Below are 23,000 nucleotides of genomic sequence, written 5' to 3' on the forward strand. Positions count from 1 at the left end.
TATATATATATACACACATATATATACACACATATATATATATATATATATATATATATATATATATATACATATACACACACACACACACATAGATAGATAGATAGATAGATAAGTTTAACATTTTAACATCTTTAACATTTAAGAAACATTTTCAAAAAAAAGAATACAAACAAACTAGCAAATCGGGTTTAAAAACAAATTACAGTTTAACTGAAATTTAAAACAAAAAGTCCAAACAAAATAAAATGAAAATGAAAAATACATAAATATAATAACCTTTGATAGGCAATATTTGCTTTCATTTTATTTTATTTTTTTTATACTTTGGTCATTTGATCGGGAAAAAAATGGTCTCTAGCCTCTAGATTAGAAATGAAACTGGGTTTCCCAGCTTTTTAAAAGCCCACTTCACAGTAAACGCCACTTCATTCTGTGTGTAAAAACCATCAGGAATTGCTTTAATCCAAAGGATCCTGTCAGACAAGGTGAGATCGCCCTCTGCCGGCCAACATGACAGTTTCACATGAATGACTACCCCACCTACAAGCAGAGAGAAGGGACTAATCAGTGAAATCACCTGGTGGACTTTTCAGTTGGAATGAAAACCTTCAGCCTCACGGCCCTCCATGGCACCAGTTTGACACCCCTGGACTATGGGATCTATCTATCTATCTATCTATCTATCTATCTATCTATCTATCTATCTGTCTGTCTGTCTGTCTGTCTGTCTGTCTATATCTCCCATATTATTTAGAGGTGTTACTGATATTCTGTAAATAGGGTTGTATTTTATAACTGTTGTTGCCACAGTGTCAACAAAAACTGAACCTTACAAACTCTCTTAAAAAATTTGTACACACACACACACACACACACACTCACACATATGCTTTTACTCTGCTACTTTAACATTACTCCTAAACATGACACCAACACGGTTTTCCTGTGGTACTGACTAATTACCAAGTTAAAGAAAAAAATTATCCAAATTGCTGAATAAGTAATATTGAAATATTAAAAAAAAAAAAAAAAAAAAGATGAAGAATTAACAGAAAAGTTTATGAAAACTGCATTAAATATAAGAAAAATAGATTTTTTGTTTTTAAAGAAACATTAATTATTGTTATGGCACTTCATGCACAGTGACCTAACCATAATACAACCCTGTTTTGTTTTGTGTAGGGTATTTTATGGTAACTATGATTAATTGGTAGTAATTACAATAGGTTGTTTACCATTCATTTTCTTACGGGATGGGCATTAGAAATATAAAAGCACTAACACTGTTGTTAACGGTTAATAAGTTGTATAATTAGTGCTGTTGTGTATGGTGATGCTGTTGTAGCTGTAATCATTAAGCGAATAAAGAAGGGCTTCAACTTGGATTGAATACTGACACAGCCGCGGCTCAGTGTTCCCCGTGACTGCTGAGCTCTCTCTCCCATTTTGTGCTCGATGCCCCGGGGCAGCAGATGAGAGCAGCCTGTGGTCCACACACAAACACCTCTGCCCCGGTCTGACAACAGGAACAGACTCCAGGTCGACAGAGGACAGACAGACAACAGTCCACCACGTCAGAGGAGCAAATAAAGCGGATGGTTGGGAATCAGAGCAAAGTGCACACAGGAAGCCGTTTCTGCACAACTTCTATTCCATGACTCCCAAAGCTCGCCATAATGCGGCAGGATTATGGCAAAGTCCCGGGTCGTGTGCGGGTCTCGCCGTTTGTCAGCTTCTATTTCTTGGCTTTGTGGGTCGCACCTGTAATGTTACACCCGCAGTGTTTGGATTTTAAACCTCCCTTTCGACCGCAAAAGGAGTTGGAGTTTTGCGTAACCTACAAGGAGTTTGGCTGCTGTGACTTCGAGAAAGACCAAAATCTGATGTCAAAATACTACCGGATAATGGACAATTTTGATTATTACGGCTATGCCAACTGCGCTGGAATCGTTCAAGAGCTGCTGTGCCAGGTAGGCATGCATGGGCAAAGGTCGCTTTTCCTGTTAATCCAAAACGTCTCCAATCATGCGCTGAGATGGTTTCCACAGTCAATTCAGTTGCCAAGACATGGACTCATCCAAAACACAGGAACAACCAGCTGCGTCCATCAGCGTGTAACAACACTAAAACATCTCAAAATAACATGGACCTATTCTGAATGTCTTTTTATTTGATCGATTTTGGAAATCCATGTGAAAGCTATTATCCTTAAAACCTATACCATTCACAAAGGAGATGTGAAGACAAAGAATTTGAATGTCGAGAAGGATTTTCAAGATTTAAGAAATCTGAGATTGTGAATTGTGCTCAAACTCAATATCAGGAAGATGCATACTTTAAACATTCAGTGTATATTTATTGATCTAATCTCATAATAACCACAATAATAGGAAGAGTCAGAAAAAGATTTAAGTGCTTTCTGTAATAATAATAATAAAAAAAGAAGGAACAACAGAAAGACAAACACGTATTCCTCTACACTGTCTTTTGTTTTGTTACTTTGAATGGATTACAGCGGTTGGAGTCACCACAGGCCCCACCATATGATATTATCATGGGGCTGGACACCCTGGACTGGCGAATGAATGATACCTGAGTCATGATGTGATAGTATTGCGATTTTAAACATTATGTGGAGTATTGCAATAACATGTATTGTGAGATGTTTCAGCAATTCTAGGCATATTGATACAATATTGCCACACAAAATAGTGTAGTTTATGCTATATTGATTTTTCCCCCATAAAATAGATTATATATTTGTGTAAGTCATGTTTGAATGTTATCTGGTTTATTATGTGAAATACAGTAAAGCTGCACCTTAATGTCCATGTGAAATAAATATATATTGGCTATACATGCTATACACAACAATAAAATTCCTCTTCACTTTTGCATCCCATCCTCTCCTCACTTCTCTATGTTTGCAGGAATGCTCTCCCTATGCAGCTCACCTCTTTGATGCAGAGGACCCCAGCACCCCCGTCCGGACCATCCCTGGCCTTTGCCCCGACTACTGCGCCCGCTTGTGGAACAAGTGCAGCTCAACCATCCCTTTCCTGTCTGATGACCCATATTTAGCCAGTGTCCAATCAGACCAGGCCAGCCTTTGTGAGTACCTGCAGCTAGATGACATGGACTACTGCTATCCACACCTCCTCAACAACCAGCAGCTCTCTCAGAGCCTGGGACGGGTTCAGACCGACACCGATGGCTGTCTGCAGCTGTGCCTGGAAGAAGTGGCCAACGGGCTGCGGAACCCCCTCGCCATGGTACATGCCAATGACGGCACGCATCGGTTCTTTGTGGCAGAACAGGTGGGTTTGGTGTGGACCTACCTCCCTGATCGGTCCAAGCTGGAGAGACCATTTCTGAACATCACCAAGGCAGTGCTGACGTCAGCTTGGGAAGGGGATGAGAGAGGCTTCTTGGGGCTGACCTTTCACCCCAAGTACAAGTACAATGGGAAACTGTATGTGTATTACTCAGTAGAGGTGGGTTTTGATGAAAGGATCAGGATCAGCGAATTCCATGTATCAGCCAGTGACATGAATGTTGTGGATCATGGCTCAGAGCGGTAGGTATGGACTGCAGGTTCACCACAGCATACTGCAAACATAGTGCATTGCACTGTTATGTATAATCCATGTCCTTATTTTATCTGTCATGTCCACTTTCTTTCCAGGGTTATTCTGGAGATCGATGAACCTGCATCTAACCACAATGGCGGGCAGCTGCTGTTTGCAGATGATGGCTACTTGTACATTTTTACAGGGGATGGCGGAATGGCAGGCGACCCATTTGGAAAATATGGAAACGCCCAGAATAAGTAACAACGATTGAGACTTTTTAATCTAACTTGTTCATTATTTCCTCTAAATCGGATTTTTTCACGATGTAAACTGTTTCTAACCCCTGATTTGACATTGGCCATGGAAAACACTCTGCTGAAAGCCCACAGCTGAGTCACTGTTAACCCTGTAAAGCCTGAACCATCAAATAATTGACCGAAAATTCAAATTCTTTGAAACTGGAGCCATTATTGGTCCAACTAAACAGCCAAAAAAAAAAAAAAAAAAATATCAATTCCCAACTATGAGTTTCAAGTTGTATCATATTTGGCACATCAGGCAATTGTGCTTGATTTTTTTTTTTTTTTTTTTTTTTTTTTTAAACAAACAAAAACATCATAAAACAAAAAACTCTTTAACACATTGGTAATTCCAAACATATAAAACTTTTTATTATTTTCACCAATTTGGTGAAAATGACCTCAATATACCTGCTGTATTAAATTTGAGACACCCATTTTCAACACAGTTTTACAAACAAAAATGTTATGAAATCTTCAGTAATTTCACATTGCATCAGCTCAGTAATTTTTCCTATCAATGTTTCAGTAAAAATTTGCTGTACAAATGCTGTACAGTTGATGTACAAGGCTGAAAACAATCATGTCTTAAATATGACACGTGTGGCTTTATAGGGTTAAGTGTATTCATACTTGGTTAATACAAGGCACACACAACTGATGAGTTCACAGCAGTCCAGCAAGCTGGTTATGTTTTTCTCATCATTTTTTTTTTTTTTTTTTGGTGAGTGAAAAGCCAGTCACTCTCCCAAAAGAACATATGCCAGTGTTTGTGAACATGTAGAGGAGAATAGGTTAATCATTCCAGTGGGTAAAACGAGCCACTCCTTTTATCTAGCCAACCACTAATAAAAAATTAGTCATGCACAAAATGAAAATTTTCTCCTTATGAAATTAAGTGAATGAAATTTAATGGAATGAAAGAAAATTAAGATTATTTTGTCAAGTATGGCACCTTTTACTTAATTAGGTACTCTTGAAATACCATTTTATCTGGATTTATTAACTATTGTTTGAAATAAATTCATGTTTGTTTTGCTGTAAAATCATGAAATGTAAAATGTGTCTCTATTTATGTTTTTAGCTAATGAGAGCCTTCAAAGCAAGATTTGGAACAATATTTGTTATGGTCCAGCTAAGGTAGATATTAGGGACTTAATACATAATACATTAATACATGTTTTCATATTGCTGCTTCTATCATAGGTCAGCTCTATTGGGCAAAGTCCTACGCATTGATGTGGATAACAACGAGAGAGGCCCGCTGTACAGAATCCCCCCAGACAACCCCTTCATACACGAGCGGGAGGCAAGGCCCGAGGTTTATGCTTATGGTGTCCGCAATATGTGGAGGTGCTCAGTGGACCGAGGAGATCCTCTGACCAAGGAGGGCAAAGGGCGAATCTTCTGTGGGGATGTAGGCCAGAACAAGTTTGAGGAGATCGACATCATAGAGAAAGGCAGGAACTATGGCTGGAGAGCCAAAGAGGGCTTCTCCTGCTACGATAAGAAGCTGTGTGCAAACAGCTCACTAGGTGGGCATCCTCTGGTAATTGAAGTCAACATGAAGAATTTGTTTGGAAAGATTCCGTAGTCGTGCTTCAACAGTACACACCAGTGGTCTCCAAGTGTGCACTTCTAAGGGCCAAGTGTCTGTGGATTTTTATTCCAACTAAACACTACAGCAGCAGAACACTAGCAGGATTGTTCCATAGTTCCTCTCTGGCTGAAATCAGCTGTCGTAGTGTTTAGTTTGAAAACTTACAAAATTGTTGTTCCTTGGCATGCATAATCGGCTTTATTACAATTCATCCAACTGTAATGGATATTTGAAATCATGTCAGTTGGATCTTGTTCAGTAAATGAATTCCACACAGTAGGTAAAGAAATTTCCAAGTAAATCAGTGGTCAAAGTAAATCAAAAGCCACAGCATAGTGAATCAGTTCTTACTCATTTTAGGCATTACAGTATCTGGAGACTGTTGCAGAACACTGATTTTTAATTGCCATAAGCAATAACTAATCTAGGCACTCCAGTGTAATATGGTTCTAAGAATGCTCACATCCAAGATCCATCTGAATATTACACAAGAATAGCAGAAATTATTCTTTAATTGCTGTAAAATCCAGTACATATGATTTCCAGTAGCTAGTTGTCCAAGTGAAAGTCTCACTTCAACCATTCCCCTGTCAGCTTGAACAGATTTTCCTCCAAAGCATGTCTTCAACACTGCTCCAGATGCTTAAAGTCACGTTTGTCCAACATATTTATCATTGTTGTCATGTTGTCATTCTTGTGTTTCCAAGAGTATTTGCCTTGGAATTGTTTCTGAATTAGATCTTGAATTTGGGTGAATGTGGCAGTTAAAAAGAAAAATTTGGCTGGCATTCAGTTTTGGCATTTCCAGCTTAGGGGAGTTTACAAGTTGGAGTCTTGGAGATATTTTCATTCAGCTGTAACTGCTAGTAAACTGACTTTCTCCTGTGCATACAGAACACATATGTTGCATAAAGGCAGCAAGAATCATGATGTTACATAATGTGGACTATGATGGTATTTCCAGTGCTGGAAGATCAATGCAGACAAAAGGCAAACCCCTGTTGAAAGGGTTTTAAAAGCCACTGTGTGGTAGTGCAGCCTCATAGTACAAAACTTACTCTTCAGTGGGCTTTAAAATAAAAAGTATGAATGAAGTCTACAATCTAGAAGATATTTGACCACATAAAAGTTAGGCATATTCAGACTATTTCTTGAAAAGTTTGTTGTTGTTCTTGGATTGTACGTTTTTATTCATTGATTTGAACATATGGTAACACTGACATTTTAACCACTGATAAAAAAAAAACAAAGAAAGAAAGAAAGGAAGAAAGGAAGAAAAAGAAAAAACACAGCTTCAAAATACACATAAAACGTATGTTTAGTGATGACATACTGTAAGTATCTGTATCAAAAACTCAGTCATCAAAACTTATTTAAAAAATGGTTGGAGAAAAATGTCTTGTTTCAATAACAATGCGCTGCGGACCAGGGGTTTTATGTACAGAAATGGCTACATATGATGGAAGGAGACACTCAAATAATACTAATAATAATCCTTTGCTTTTTCTTAGATGATGTCCTGCCTATTTATGCGTACCCCCACAAGATGGGCAAGTCAGTCACTGGTGGCTATGTGTACCGAGGCTGTGAATACCCCAATCTGAATGGCATGTATATATTTGGAGACTTCATGAGTGGGTAAGGCTTGATCTGTTAAAAAGTCTTAAGGTATATCTATAATGTTGTAGAAGTAGAGCAGACTGATATTGAGATAAAATCTTGCTTAAGAGCAACAGTATTTATGTTCTGAGAAATGGCAACAGTGTGATGCCTGGAAATGAAGTGAACTGATGTTGGTGTTTACATAATACAGGCATTACTTGTATTCTGGAATTTCAGGATTCATTTTTGTGGTCATGCTGGTGAGTGTTGCAAACCATTTTTTCTGAATGGAGACATCAGTGAGGTGTTTAAGGGTGGGGAAATCCATTCTAAAACACTTACAACTATTAGTGATGTATTTTGCATTTTAGGGTTTGTTTTGTTGTTATTGATTTTTTTCTTATTCTTCTGTATAAGTGGTCAGTTATATACATACATGGGGCTCTAGTTTCGCAGACCAGGCGAGGCGGGGGCGTAGCGCAGATGCGCTTCGCCAACTGGGTGTGGCCAGGCGGATTTTCCAAGTTTGGCACGCCGTTCTCGGTGGTGCAAGTACTCCGCCGTCCCTCCTACCGGCGGAGGGGAGGAGAGAAGGCGTGGAGTGGGTTTGACACAGTCGATTCACATGTAACCAATCAAATGAGCCCCTGTCCTCGCCTTTAAAATGCGCTGCGTGAAGGCGTAATGAAAGTTTACACAGCTGACATGGAGGTCTATTGCCGCAGGCGGAGCGGAGACTGGCGAGCAGTGCGGACACGTCACCAAAACCTCACAGGCAGGCTTCTGGAATGTCAGGCACATTAACAATGCAATAAATACCGAAAAAAAACACTATTCAATGCTACGATCACAATCAGCACATACATATATCTCCATATCAACTGTCCCGTCACAGCTGATGTCAGATCAAAGGAGATTGGCACCGTTTGTGCTGATTGTGAGGTTTTGGTGATGTGCGCCAGCCAGCCAAACTTCCACTACGCCGGCTCCGCTCCGCCTTGCGCTGAAAGTAGACGTGGTTTCAGATGGCGAGCTTTTGGCGCACCTCAGCGAAGCCTTTTGGCACGAAACTGTCACTGCGCCAAGCCCAATCTGTCGGCACCTCCCCCCGCTGCGCCACCACTCCCATCTCGGCGAACCTCCACTTGCGAAACTTGGAAACTGTCCGCCTCTGCCGTTTCGCCGGTCGAAACTAGCTCTGCGCAGGGTTCGCCTCACTGCGCCACCCCGCGCTGCGCCGGGAAACTAGAGCCCATGATGTCCAGATGTTTCTTGCATAATTACAATGAAATCTACTGCAGAAAATGTATCAGCAATCTACAGCATCAACAATAAATGTCAGGTTTTGGTGTTATGAGAAATCTGTTGTGTAAGTGGCAAACATATCACTGAATTCACCAATAGCCTCAATATTACTACTAATTTGTAATATTACTACTCCTACTACTAGTAGTAATACTACTACTACTATTACTACAACCAACACTATGTTGAGTATTAATTGTTTCTATAACACCTTAAAAAAAAAAAAACTCACATTAAAAAACCCAGAAAGATAAGCACACAGAGAATAAAATAATTAAAAAGTAAATGGTAAACAAAGCAAGGGTGAAACACAAAAACCAGAATACACAAAAAAAACAAAAAGGGATTTAAAATTTAAAGGAAATCGCTATACTTTGTGTATGTGACCTCATTAGGCAAAGTGAGCCCAACTCTTTTAAAAGCCTAATCAGCTTAAGTCACAAATTGGAACCAAGGGAATAACCAGCAACTTAGAGGGCGCACAGGTGCATAAAACATCAATAGGTCTTTCGGGCATTCAATGCCTGAAAAATCAGTAATTAAATTTAAAAAATAAACAAATAAATAAACCTTAAGTAACCCTTATAATTCTTAATAAACCTAACAGGGAGCCGGAGCAGGGAGGCTGGCACAGGATAACACAATAAAGTTTTTTTTTTTTTTTCTCTAATCCCACTTACTTACAATGGCACTGCTGTGCCCACCTCCACATATAACTGCTGAATACAATATACCACCCCGTCTTTGAGGTTTTTGAAAGGCATGCAATAAATGCAAGATATCGTTAAGAGATGTAAAACTTGAAAATGCAGGTTGATGAAAAGTGGCTACTGCTAAAATAATTTAATTATAGCTTTTCATCACAAAGTAACTAATTAAATGTACTGAACATCAAATCTCTCTTATATAATACTGTAAGGATGACCCAAGGATAGAATTTTCTGTTTAAGTTTCAGTTCTCTTCCAGGCGTTTGATGAGTCTGCAGCAGGACATACAATCAGAGCACTGGGAGTACAATGAGATCTGTATGGGAATGGGTCTGACCTGCGCTTTCCCTGGACTCATCAACAACTACCACCAGTACATCATCTCCTTTGCTGAGGATGAAGCCGGTACTGTATAAACACGCACAAACACAAGGGTTCACATACATGCTGGAAAACCTGGAAAACCTAGAAATTAATACACTAGTTTTCCACTCATGGAAAACTCCTGGAAAATTTGAAAACATATATAGTGTCCTGGAAATATTAGTGCAGTCCTGGAAAATTTATAAGCTTTAGCTGAGCTTACATATTTGGATGTTTTCATCAGCTCATACTGCACTATTTTAGCAGCTGATGCCCATTTCAGTGCTCCAATTGTGGTCTGTCTTACTGCAGTCACATGTTATGGAAGGCATAATAGGTTAAAAACATGTTGAACAAAAAAGATTTTGATCAATACGGCAATGTCAACACATTTGCCTGTTGTGAGCATGTTGTTAAGATATTAAAATTTTCACACAGTTTTTAGCTGTGTGGACGCTTTGTCCATTTTGAAACATTCTCAGATGACCCGTAAGTAACAGCTAACATGGGGAATCACTGAATATGTTCTTGAAGAATCTTTGGAAAATGATTTCCCTAAAAGAGTCAGAACTCTAAAACACACACTAAAGCCAATGTCCAAGTCACAGTACATGCTGGTGCCACTGACTTTTTTGATACCTGCAATGTTTTTTCTGTAGTAACTGTAACTTGGAAATGGTTTAAACTTTGTAATGTCCTTGCGATGTAATGTTTTATTTTTCTTTCCATCAGGGGAACTGTATTTCATGTCGACTGGAATACCTAGCGCTACGTCACCTTCAGGAGTTGTTTACAAAGTGGTGGATCCTTCAAGGTGAGTATTAACTTTATTAATGCACTGCCTTTTTCTCATACTATCACTTAACAAAATCCATCATTCCCCCAAGTTTCATCCAAAGCAGGCCAGCAGAGGTTGAGAAAGCATATGACGGATAGACAGAGGGACAGAGCCCAGCTCAGTGTCACTTCCCCGATCTTAGATCATTGAGGAAAATAACCATAAACTTGTGTAATTTCCCCTGTACAGTGACTGTGTACTCTCTGCACCGTATGCACACTTTCTGAAAATGAATGTTTAAGGTGCACTGCTCATAAAGAGAAACATACTGTAGGCATGACATTTTTGTCTGAGAGCCCATGGGATGTGCAGAGTCATGAGTCGAGTTGGTGGGATAACTTTCTCAGTCTGTTTTCCTAGATGTTGAGGCCATACTGCCTCTCTGTGTTTTGAAGGGGAGAGAAACGAAGCAGTGCTGGCAGTACTGTGAAAGGCCTGTCATCCTAAATCTCCCTTTACTGACATTGGTTCAGGCAGGCCTTGGCTCACTGTCTCTGTTTCTCTTAGCAGTAGACGGCTGTGACACCTAATTTGTTTCCCAGCCATCAAGCTGATCCTAACTATACTTCACTGCTTCTGTGACTTCAGCTCAATACATATTTAAAGACATGGCTTTGGAGAAACTGCTGTACTCTTTCCTCAGTTTTTTTATTTTTAGTTTTTATTTTTCTTTGATTGTGGAGAGGACAATGGATTGGGCTCCGTCTGTTCATCTGGCTGTCTGTCTGTCCAATTTCGTAGCTTCTGCTGGCCTGTTTTGGACAAAACATGGGTGAATGATGGACTTTGGGACAGGGTCCAAAATTTTTTGACACCTAATTTGTTTCTGAGGCGGTATAAACCTGTTTGGCCCCCCATTATAGGAATATCATGATACCAAAATTTTGGTAGTCAGAGCCAGTATCAGTAAAAATCCATGTTTATCAATACCAGTTTGATACAACAGAGAAAAGATATCCCATATATTTCAGTATAATTTTTTTAAATAATTTAATTTAAATGCAAAAGCACCATTTGCTTTCTAGGTTTTGCTCATCTGTGTTGCCCTCTCTATTTTCCTTGAATGCAAAATACTTCATAATGTGGATATTTGCTCTTTCTGAAAGTTTTTGGTTCATTTGTGGGTCAGGAAGAGCAGCAAGAGACCCTCTCATCATCTATGTTGTTTGTGGGTACATAGTTACTCTCAAATGCAGTACCAGTCGGTACTACCTCTACTGTATAAAAACTAGTACTGTTAGGTTTGTTGAAATTTAGTATTGATGTGGTATTGGTTCTTGTGACACCCCTTCTCACAACAGTGCCACCACCAGGCCAACAGGATCCCAAGCTTCACGCTGAATATGTCAGACACAGCTGGGGCAAATTTGATGAACCCTTGAGAATTATGTGTTCTTGCATTTGCCGAGCATCTGTAATACTGATTGTACCACCACAGTGCCACCAACAGGCCAAATTTTCCAAAGCCTCAAATGTATTTTCGTAGACACGTTTGAAATGATTTTGACATGTACCTAGATAGAAATTATGTAGGTTTATACTGACATTGGGCTTTTACAAGATAAAACTGAGTGGACCGCCACAGTGCCACTACCAGGCCAATGTCTTGGATGAACTTTTGAGGAATAATGCCTTTGTTCTTTGAAAGTGCCCAGTCTTCAAGACGTAATGTCTCAGACACAGCATATACAAAAGAAAAAGATAAATACAACCAGAATGACTTGCACTAATTGTTCACCTTTTACCTCTTGTGGGAGTAGTTTTAGCAACAACGTATCATTTTTTTCTTTTTCAGACGTGCTCCTCCAAGACAGTGTCACTATGACCCTCTTCCAGTCAGAGTGAAAAGTAACCTCATCAAGTTTGTTCCACAGGAAAGTAAGTTTGGCGCACTGTCTGCATAACTAATTTATTAAACTTCTCTTTGACACTCATTCTTTAGAGACCAGAGCAGAAATTTGTGTTATCGTTTGATAAATGATTACACAAAGGAAACAAAGATCAGCTTCTAAAAAATAAAAACTTCATCTTGGACTTTGACTTGGTTGCGAAGATGCAATTTGTCCAAACTCACTACCCCTCTGTGTGGGAATAACATCCTCCATGTGTTCAAGATGGATGTTAATCAGGATAATAGTGTTATGACATTATTTGACTTTGTATAAATATTTGTTAGACATGGACACTTATTACAGTTCTGTTTTGCACATTCCTCTTCCATCAGCATTAATTGGTCTTGAGCTACCAAACAAACATGAGGCAGAGACACAACCAACTGTGACACATGATTGGCTCCAAGAGCTCCTTGACCTTCTGGGAGACCCAGAACCACACACAACCACAGTCCTTCCAACTACAACCACCACCAGCAAACCACCCAAGCATTCAAGGCGGAAAGGCCGGCGCAGGAAGGGCAAACCCAGGACAGAGAGTGCACCTCAACCTCAGAATGGAGTGGTGAGGCTGGTCGGGGACGAGCAGGGCCGAAACGACCGTGGCCGGGTAGAGATCTATGCTAACGGGGAGTGGGGTACAGTGTGCGATGACCTATGGACCACCAAGAATGCGGCGGTGGTTTGTCAACAGCTAGGCTTCCGGTATGCTCTGAAGGCAGCCAAGCACTCAGAGTTTGGTGAGGGGAAAAATCTGCGGATTCTTCTTGATGACGTCCAGTGTGAGGGTACCGAGGCCAGCCTGCTGGACTGCAAACACGCCGGCGTGGGGACACACAACTGTGCCCACTACGAAGATGCCGGGGTGATCTGCGGCAACTCGGACTACGTTATAGAAGTCTAAAAGTTTGACTACTATGAAGTCAGGGCTAATTATCATTGATTAAACCTGTTATCCTTATGTCTTCTAATTCTGACCTGTTGCACTTACAAAGAGGTAAATGTTGAAAAGAGAGACTCTATATTTTATGTTTTCAGTAAAGACTTGAATTTCTTTTTTTTTTTTTTTTTTTTTTTTTTTTTACTTTAATTTGAGTGTAAATTCTTTAAATGCAAAACTTTGGTTCCTTAACGTGGTGTTGTAGTAACAAATAACAGACAATAGCATTCCAGAACTCAGTGTCACATTTCCTCATGATTGTGTTGAATGTTAACATACCCACGCGATGAATGTATGAATGTGTATCATGATCATTTTAAGAAAAAGATGCTGAGTCGACCATTTCAATAAATTTTTATAATACTAGGGTCGGCTTACTTTCTCCTACACTGGTGTACCTAACATTTAGTGCAATGGTTATTTCATGTTGTGTGAGGTTATTATTCCAGGAAGAGGTAGTACAAACAGTCCTGTTGTGGTGTAATGGAACACAAAGGTTGAGATCCGTTAAGCTGCCTTTCCACATGACAGAACCTGAGCGTGACGTCGCTGTGACAGCTCAACATGGTATAGCCCTGATGCTGTATTGTAGAGCTAGCCTATTAGTTTTGCGTAGGTTAAAAAACGAATAGGCTGGTTAGCAAAACTGCGCGACCGCCCTCTTCATTAGAGCCACTCCCATTGTATAAACCGCAGTGACGCAAATTACGAGGGTTACTTTAGGCTCCAGAAAAATAATTTAACCTCTTAGAAGTGAAACTAACGTTTGAAGGAAGTTGCAAACAGGAGAATAGCATAAGTCAAATCATAGCTTATAAAACGTTTTATATATATATATATATATTTTTTTTTTTTTTTTTTTTTTTTTAAATCTAATATTGGTGGCTGGTCAAGTTGGACTGTATTTGTGGCTTCTTTGGGGCGTCGTTAACATAATAGTGTTAACTGGTTTAACAATAACGAGGTTAATGTTTTCTGGTCTGCCATTCATCTTGAAAATGGCTGCAAATTCAGGGGGCGTCCACATGGGCTCCATAGCTCAGTGGTTAGAGCACTGGTCTTGTAAACCAGGGGTCGCGAGTTCGATCCTCGCTGGGGCCTTTTTATATTTATACACAAAAAACCTTGTTAACAGAATGTCAAGTTTGTAACATCCAGGTAAACGTCCCTGTCAAATATATCGCGTCATTCTGTCCAATGCTCAAAGTGTATTTAGCAGCATGAGAGAAAACACCCAAGGCGGCTCCTCTATGACACCTTGTGTCCTTTGGCAGAAATGCATAAAAGAGGACATAAAACATTCCAGCACAACTATGTAAATGAAAACTATGGTCAAAAATCCAACCATGCTGTTTTATTCTTTAAATAAGCCCATGAAAAATGTCAGTCAAAAGACATAAAGCTCTACAAGTAACCATTTAAACAAGATCCTGCAGCTCTAAATGTTTACTGTGAAGTGATGTAAATATCTAGCCAAACAGACCTTCAGAATGACACCCCTTTCATTCTAACCAGACAGTCTTTGTTCTGGGTTTTTTTCTTCTGTGCTTTGGAGGTCATTGGTATGCCAAGCATCAGATCAGCAGAGCTGGAGCCAGGCTTCACCACACTGCAGCCTGGTCTCCTAGGCCTCCATGTTGCTCTTATTCTCTTTTGTGCTCTCACCTCTCCCTTTTCTCTTTCTGTAGCTTTTCAGCAGGTATTTCTGCCTCTGGAGCTGTAGTGTCTGCATCTGTGATGGCAAACCACCTGCTGCCCCCCTCCATGATGCTGATCAACACCCATTTCTACAATATGTATTTCAGTTGCCATTAGTTATAGTATTACTATTAGTATAGTAATATAGTAATAGTAGCAACTATTAGTATAATTCAGTCCCACTACAACCAGACTTATCATTACTATTCTTGCTGTCATTGTCCTTACTATTACTAGTATTATTATTATTATCAGAAGTGGTATTATTATTGCTATTAGTATTATTATGATTATTACTGTTGTTGCAACCACTATTAGTACTGCCATAATTGCTATTACCACCTCTAGTATTATTATACAGCTCTATGGTGCTTGCAACGCTCTATGTGCTTTTCCCTCCTCTCTCTCTCTCTCTCTTAGTGTGATTTTGTGTGTGTGTGTGTGTGTGTGTGTGTGTCTATGTGTGCGTGTATGTGTGTGTGTGTGTGTGTGTGTGTGTGTGTGTGTGTGTGTGTGTGTGTGTGTCTGTGTGTGTGCAGGGGCGCCGCACATGAGGGAAAAGTTAGGACAATTCCAAGGGCCCTTGCCTGACAGGGGCCCCAAAAAATGGGTAAAAACTAATATAAAATTATTGAACCATCATCGAGTAATTGGGATTTGGTAAGCATGAGAAAGAGACAGGTTCCCGTAACTAGCACCTAATAGTTGAGGCTGAAATATGTAACATGTACTTCATTTATTGGGTCTGTGAGAAGATACAATACATTGTTAATTCTTGAAGGTGCGGTTCACACAAGGTGGGGTGGGCATGTAAGCACGAGAAAGAGACAGGTTCCCAGGTGGGTGGGTGGTGTGTGTGTGTGTGTGTGTGTGTGCGTGTGTGCATGCATGTGTGTGTGAAAGGGCTGGGGTGGGTTGGGGGTTGTGGCTGTGGATGGGTGGGTGAGTGGGTGTGTGTATGGAGATGTTTTCCACTTGATGGATGACTATATGATAGTCTTACCCATTCATTTCTTATGGCGGTCATTTTTGACCGGGAACACTAAGGGTGTAACAATGTTCACCAAATCACTCAAAATTCAATGAAAGTGATGATCAACAATTTTATAAGTTCAAAGGCCTAGTGTGGAGGATATCATGAGGCCTTGAGGCAATTTGATGAAAAACAAAATTTTTATGATTAGTTTAAGTTTCAAAACGGTGAGATTTGACCCGAACACTGGAAGAGGGTTTACTGAAACTAACGCTTCCTCTTACACAAAACACACCTTATTAAGGCCTACATGAAAGGGCAGTTAATATCTCACATGTAATTTGGAAAAAACAACCCAGAAATTAGCACAAGTAGCGGTCTTACTCGCGACCCCCCTCCAAATAGACAATGCCTCTCAAAAATTTTATATGTCTCTCTATTCTTGAGAACAAAAGCCTAGCCATGCTGATCTTCACAAAATTTAAAAAAAAAAATCTTCCTATACCAAAAGTAGCCACTGACACAGTTAAAGCTCTATATAACAAATTAGTCAAGGGGAGGTGAACGATGCAATTGTAATGCAAGATTTTTGATTTATCAAAAATTAAGTGCATCAAAATGTTTGACTGTAAACGCTACTGTAAACATATACCTGCAAATTCTTACATCTTCAATGTTCATGAAAAATGGACAAAATTCTGGAGTCATGGTTGATGTTGTGTGGCAAATTTCAGAACTTTATCTCAAAAACTGAATTTTTGACAGCATTTTGAATTTTGCTCTCGTGAACAATTGGAGTCAATGCATGAATGGCATTTTTAAACATCAGTTTTTCACTTATGGAGCAAATCAATCATTGTTAAAAACAAATTACCAACATCTCCATGTTGTCTAGATGCGATATGTGCATTTTTTGATTTTTGTCTTAATAACTGAATTTTTTACAGTGGTTTCAAATCTGGCTTTCCATGCACGGATGGTTGTGTTCCTGCACAACAGTGAATGGCTTAGTCAATTTGTCAAGCTGCTATTGAATTGCTGCTTGCTAATTAGCTCAGAGCGGTAAACGACTATCTTTGATTCCAGAGGTTGCAGGTTTGAGCCTCAACTGGTGTAGAATCCACATTGTAATGTGAACATCTTAATCATGTGCTGAGTGTGACTGATCACTGAGCGGCATCTTCAAGTCTTTTTCTGCTAGAAAATCTGCCTTCATGAAAATAAACCTAACTTTGCACAAAGGGCCAGTGTCAATACTTTACTGTTGGTTCTCACTTTGCACATAGCTCAACTATTTCAGAAGACTTGGTTGATGTAGAGTGGCCGTGTTAATTTAGTGATAACTTAGGTAGTGTTTTGTGTGGATTAGTAACGGACAATTTGAATAATTATGGTACAGACAATTCTACTGATGGACTCTCATGTATTTGCCTTCTCTTAATACTAGTGTACTATTGCTGCTCAAAATGCCATTTCTGCACACTTCTCCATTTAGCTTAGCTATTAGCCTCTATGTAGGGTTTCTGTTCATAATTGCTAGAAGTTTGTATGTTATTCCTTTTTCATCTTGTTCTTCATTTTATTTGTGAATATTTGAGTCTCTGATCACTTCAACCATTCACCTATAGTATAAATTAAAATGTGTGTTATGTCTGCTGCAACTGTTGTCATTGTTTGCTGTAGGGTCTGTGTAATTTTACCAACACAAATCTTATCACATATAGGCATCATACTAAATAGACCCACATTTTCAGTGTTACATATGATAAAATACTTTAAAAAGGAAATCACCTGCCTGAACCAGTTTGTGTAGATTAATACCTCTCAAAGAGAGAGGAATCATTGAACTGCAGGGTGAATACAGGCCCAGAAGCCAATAGGCCAGTGTTTAAGAACAGTTGATGGCTTGTTGCTTGGAATTGCCTAAAAATGCCTGGACCCGACCCATCACTGCACAGCAGCTATAATTTTATTTGAATTCATTTAAATTTTTTAAGACTTTCCGAAAAGCTCGCACCTCTCCTTCTGAACACATACAACAAAAAGCTAGTTTCAGGCAGTCTGTGGTTCGCATTGCCCAGTTTTGCTGTTGATTGTTGATGCAAAAATTCTTGCGAAGAAGAGGAATTCTTGCCAATCACCCAGAACAAGTCCTACCAGACAGGCTTTATTAAGAATAGGTTTTCTTTTTTCAATGTGAGGTGACTATTTAACATTATTTACAGTACGCCGAATTCCCCTATCCCTGAGCTAGTTTCCCTAGATGCTGAAAAGGCTTTTGATAGGGTAGAATGGAGTATTTTATTCTACACCCTTGAAAGATTTGGCTTTGGTGAAAAGTTTGTCCTTGGGTTAGGCTATTATACACATCTCCAGTCGCTTCAGGGAGCACCAGTAACACTTTCTCTAGATATTTTCAGGTAGGCCACAGCACAAGACAAAGGTGTCCCCTCTCTCTCTTACTTTTTGCCACAGCTGTTGAGCCCTTATCTCTTGCACTTCAACATAATACACAAGTAACAGGAATCACTGAGGAAGTTAAGGAATAAAAGGTTTCTCTTCATGCAGACAACCAGCTTTTATATATTTCTGACCCAACGAAATCTCTACCACATGTTTTTTTGTATTCTAGACCAATATCATGACCTCTTCGGCTATAAACTAAATTTACAGAAGAGGGAGTTATTCTCTATTAATAAAGCTGGTTGTCAGCTTTCATTTACCTCTCTCCGATTTAAGGTGCCACTCTTATTTCAAATGGAATTGGAAAGCAAATCTCAATACATATCCTGCAAAATGTCCAAAATGTGGTATGGCAGCACCAAACATCTTAGCATACTAGTGGGAATTCAATCCATTGCAAATTGTGCAATAGCTCCATCATGGTACACTCTCAAATCCCTGTCATGTAGGCCTTCCTCTCTACCAGTCTTAGTTTACTCATCCATTTCTACACCCCTAGTAGATTTCCCTAAAAATAAAATAGTGAAATCAACTTTCAGAATCTAGATACATATTCAACGTCATTTTGGATTGTTGTCCTTCTCTCTAAAATCGCCTGTCCACTCAAATCATGTTTTCAAACCTTTAGATAAAGGTTTGAAAGGTTAGATATTGGCAGAATTCAGGGATTAAATCATTTCATGATCTCTAATCAGATGGCGTCTTCCCTCCTTTGAACAACTTTGCTCTAAAATCAAATTGTCTAAAAGTAATTTCTTTCACTATTTACAAGTCCGTGATTTTACACATAAAACGTTGCCCCAGTTCCCCTCTCTACCTCTATCCAATCCATGCGATTCTCTGTTAGAGCACCCACCAACTTTTAGAGGTATAATTTCCATCACTGTATGGTAGGATCTCTCGGGAGCAGTACTCCTCCTCTTCCTCCACAAAGACAGACTGGGAATTAGATCTGTGCAAGAACATAACAGAGGAATTGTGGCAGTCCATTTTAAAAGGAGTTCATACCTCTTCAATTTGTGCCAGACACGGTCCTCTGCTGTGCAAAATCATACATCGTACTCACTGGACAAAACAAAAGGTGTCAAAATATTTTTCAGATGTGAGCCCTGCTTGTAGTCAGTGTAATTCTATTCCAGCCACTCGGGTCCATATGTTTTGCTCATGCAATGAACTTGAAGATGAACTGAAGATTTTTGGTCTCCTATCTTTACAACTGTTTCATATTGGCTGAAAAAGTCTATTGCTCCATGCCCTTCCGGAGCTATCTTTGGCACTCCTGCAGACTCACTCACACTTCCAAAGCAGAGGCTGACTTTATTGCCTTTGTCACCTTGCTTGCTAGGTGCCTAATATTACTTAGATGGAAAGATGCTCACCCATGGGCCATTGCACACCAGATATGAGACGTACTCTATTTTTCAAAAGTAGAGAAAATAAAGCACTCCTTGCAATGCTTGACAAAGACCTATCGAATATGGAATCCCTTTTGGAACCATATTAAAGAGAAGATCCAGCTGCCTGCCGTCCCATAGCCAAAAAGTTTAAGCCCTGCCCATACTTTAAAAAAAAAAAAAAAAAACTATTTTCTTTATCTCCCCTTATCTCTATGCATTCCATTTGACATTGGCCTTCTCGCCTCTTTTTTTCCTTTTATTGTTTTGTTTTGCTCTTCTCCTTGTTTGTGATATTATTGTTGTACTATTCTATGTTGCTGTTATTGTTGTTGTTGTTAGGGGGAAAAAAATCCACAACAACGATATAAGTAAGAACACCTGAGCTTTCCACAAAATGGGCAAACTGGATGAGTGCTCTGATCCCTTCTGGATATCCTGTTTTTTTTTTTTTTCTCTCTCTCTCTCTTTTCTCTCTCTCTCTCTCTTTTTTTTTTTTTTTTTTTTAGCTTGGACAACTGAACCACAATGAGAAAGGGATGCGACAATGCAATACAGTGATATTCCTCAGATTTTGCACCATCACTGTAACTAGCCACTAGATGGCATTGTTGTTTGTGCTATTTACACCCAAACTGCTTATCCTGTACTTTGTCCTGTACTTTACCTTTGGGGAATAGGACTGTTGGATCACAAGAGACAATAAGAAATTCTTTTGTCAAGACAAAAGGAGTGACAGATGGTTTGAGAGATTTATTATTATTATTAATAATTTATGATTCATGTACAGGTTCAATGGCAGGCTGTCACACAGATGGCCCACTGGGTTCCATTCTTCACAAAAGGGGGAAGGACATGAAACTTTTTTGATTTAGGTTCATTCTGTGCTTTTTTTTTTTTTTTTTTTTTTTTTTTTTTCAAGTTCTGCAGATGCGCTACAAAATACACACAAACCTATACATTATTATTGCTGCTTAGTGAAAACCTTGGAAAAATGAGTAGCTCACCAAAATTGGAGGTCTGAGGGTTTCACTTGACAACAGCAGCATGTACCACAGCATGTTGGGGTCTGTGGCTTGCGGTGCAGAAACTCAGCACTCTATTTTCCTGGTGTTTCTGGGGCCCAGAAAGGCCTCTTGTCAGCAGAACATGCCTCTGTTAATGATTCTGATATTGGTCACATCACCTTTTTTTTTTTTTTCTTTTTTGTCTTCCAAACAGTGTACACATTCTCTTTTGCCCTCAACATACGGTAAGTAAAGCACTGACCTGAACAATGTCTGCTGACATTTTTTGGCATCACCAGAGCCTTTCACTATGTTGATCATTGCTTTTGGCAACTTTAAATATGATATCTCCTGCAGCTTTGGTGCTTGAGAGGAGCAGATTACAGCAGAAGATGGGTGCAGACTTGTGTAAACACTGGTATATTGTTGATTTTTAACACGAAAATGAACAGTGATACTTTTGGTCTACAGAGTCCTGTTTTATTGTCCTCACTTTTATTTTGGCCATGTGCTGTTTCAAGGCTGCGTCATAGCTCTCAGTGCTGCAGCCGCATAGTATTAGAGTATAGACATAGTATAGTATAGACAGTCATCCTGATTTATTTTGAAAAGTTTTTTTGATGCTTTTAAGATCATAGAGATAACTTCTCTGTTTGTGTTTCAGATTAAGTTTCATATTCATCTCAGTTTGTGAAACAACTTTGGCATATGTACGTGAGTAAGGTCGAGCAAGCATGAAGGTAATGATGCCAAATTGGTCAATAGATTTGAATCAATGGAGAGATAGAAACATACATCTGTATGTATTATGCGTTGACAACTAAAGGGCAGGTATCACAGTATCATAGAGTTGCATGCAACGAGACCACCACATCTAGTTTTAGACAGATTTATGGTGGTTAAAGAAAGTTAAGGTTTGGTATGTTTTTGCTCAGGTTAAGGTTAGAGTAAGGATCTGGGCCTGCTTCAGAGTGGTTCTCTCAGTCTAAAACTGCAGTGGTTCTCTGTGCGTACACCTTGATGCATCTGTGGGATTATGTTACATGATGCAGCGTTGTAACAATCCAATTTCACAGACTTTTAAAACAGACTCTGCAGTTTCAAAAGCAACACCACTTTGTTTACTCATGTAAATGATGAGTTTGAAGAAGGATAAAAGCCCTCAGATTGATAGTCTGAGCACTGGATGCCAAGGCTGATAACCCATGGGTTTAATGTAACACTTAAATATCTCTTGGCTCAAATGTTTTGATATCACATGTCCATAAATAACAACAATTTTTAAAAAAGCCTAATAGAAAATAAATTAAAAAAAAAAAAAAAAAGTGGTGTGCCCTCCCTTTTGAAAGAGCATAGTTTGCCTTAAAGGTAAGAATTTCTACAGTCCTAATTTAATTTAATTTAATTTAATTTAATTTAATTTAATTTAATTATACTGCATATGCATTACAAATGGCCCTCAAAATTACTTAATGTTCCCTCTAAACTGTAATAGAAACTACTGTATGATGGTTTTCTGAAGTGAGAGAAAGGGGAATGACCTCAGATATGTAACATGAAGCACACCCTGCAGGGGATCTCCTCCTAGAGTCCAGATTCTAGAGATGGTCCTGCATGTCTTCTCCTGCTTTCTCTTGCTCCTTCCAAATTTTCACTTTCATGCCCCACCCCTTCCTCTGCCTGAGTCAGCTGGAGTTGCATCCTGGCTCCACAGGGAACACCGGGAATTTTCACCACCTTCTGTCAGGGTTGATTATCAGTGGAGCCATCAGTGTATATGTGTGTGTGTGTGTGTGTGTGTGTGTGTTGGGGGGAGGGGGTAGACTTCAGTGTTACAGCACTAGCTAACATTGTCACATGCTAGTACTAAATGTCTAGTAAAATATTAACACTAAGTTATTTGTGTCACATCTCAACACAGCATTTAACCAAAGCTGACACATTTACTGTTATTAGCATGCTTTGTAGCGACTCATATTTAGTGTTGGGCAAAGTTATTTTTAAAATTAGCTGGTTACTGTACTTAAGTACTTACTTAAAAAGTATCGTGCAGCTCATATTACAAAGCAGCTCTCTATTTAAGGGTGCACTATGCAAGAAAAGTTGGTTGATTTAAGGTTGATTAAGTGAGAACTATTTAGACTCTGCTTACAAAAGCTGTGGAGTAAGCATGGAATTTACCAGTGAGTATGTTTTTTGTTGTTTTTTTTTTGTCAGTTGAGTCAAATGGCGTTTTTCCATTACATGGTATTGGCTCTGCTCCACTTGACTCTGCTCGCTTTTGGTACCAGTTACTTTTCTGGATTTCATTTTCCTTCACAGATAGAAGGCCTGACCCCTCAA

The 23,000-nt window shown here is 39.3% G+C and overlaps 1 protein-coding gene and 1 non-coding gene across 2 annotated transcripts; both read left to right on the forward strand.

The window, feature by feature from the left end:
• The first annotated feature begins 1,134 nt into the window (after window positions 1-1,134).
• hhipl1 (HHIP-like 1) lies at window positions 1,135-13,517 on the forward strand. Its single transcript, XM_030081792.1, has 9 exons — window positions 1,135-1,973; window positions 2,934-3,580; window positions 3,689-3,832; window positions 5,081-5,409; window positions 6,986-7,112; window positions 9,349-9,494; window positions 10,185-10,266; window positions 12,086-12,168; window positions 12,515-13,517. Exons 1-9 carry the CDS (start codon window positions 1,680-1,682, stop codon window positions 13,084-13,086), a joined length of 2,424 nt encoding a protein of 807 aa, XP_029937652.1. The 5' UTR covers window positions 1,135-1,679; the 3' UTR covers window positions 13,087-13,517.
• Window positions 13,518-14,150: 633 nt separating this feature from the next.
• trnat-ugu (transfer RNA threonine (anticodon UGU)) lies at window positions 14,151-14,223 on the forward strand. The gene has a single exon. It is a non-coding gene; the product is annotated as a tRNA-Thr (tRNA).
• Window positions 14,224-23,000: the final 8,777 nt, after the last annotated feature.

Source organism: Myripristis murdjan, chromosome 22 (genome assembly GCF_902150065.1).
Source record: "Myripristis murdjan chromosome 22, fMyrMur1.1, whole genome shotgun sequence".
Classification (NCBI taxonomy): domain Eukaryota; kingdom Metazoa; phylum Chordata; class Actinopteri; order Holocentriformes; family Holocentridae; genus Myripristis; species Myripristis murdjan.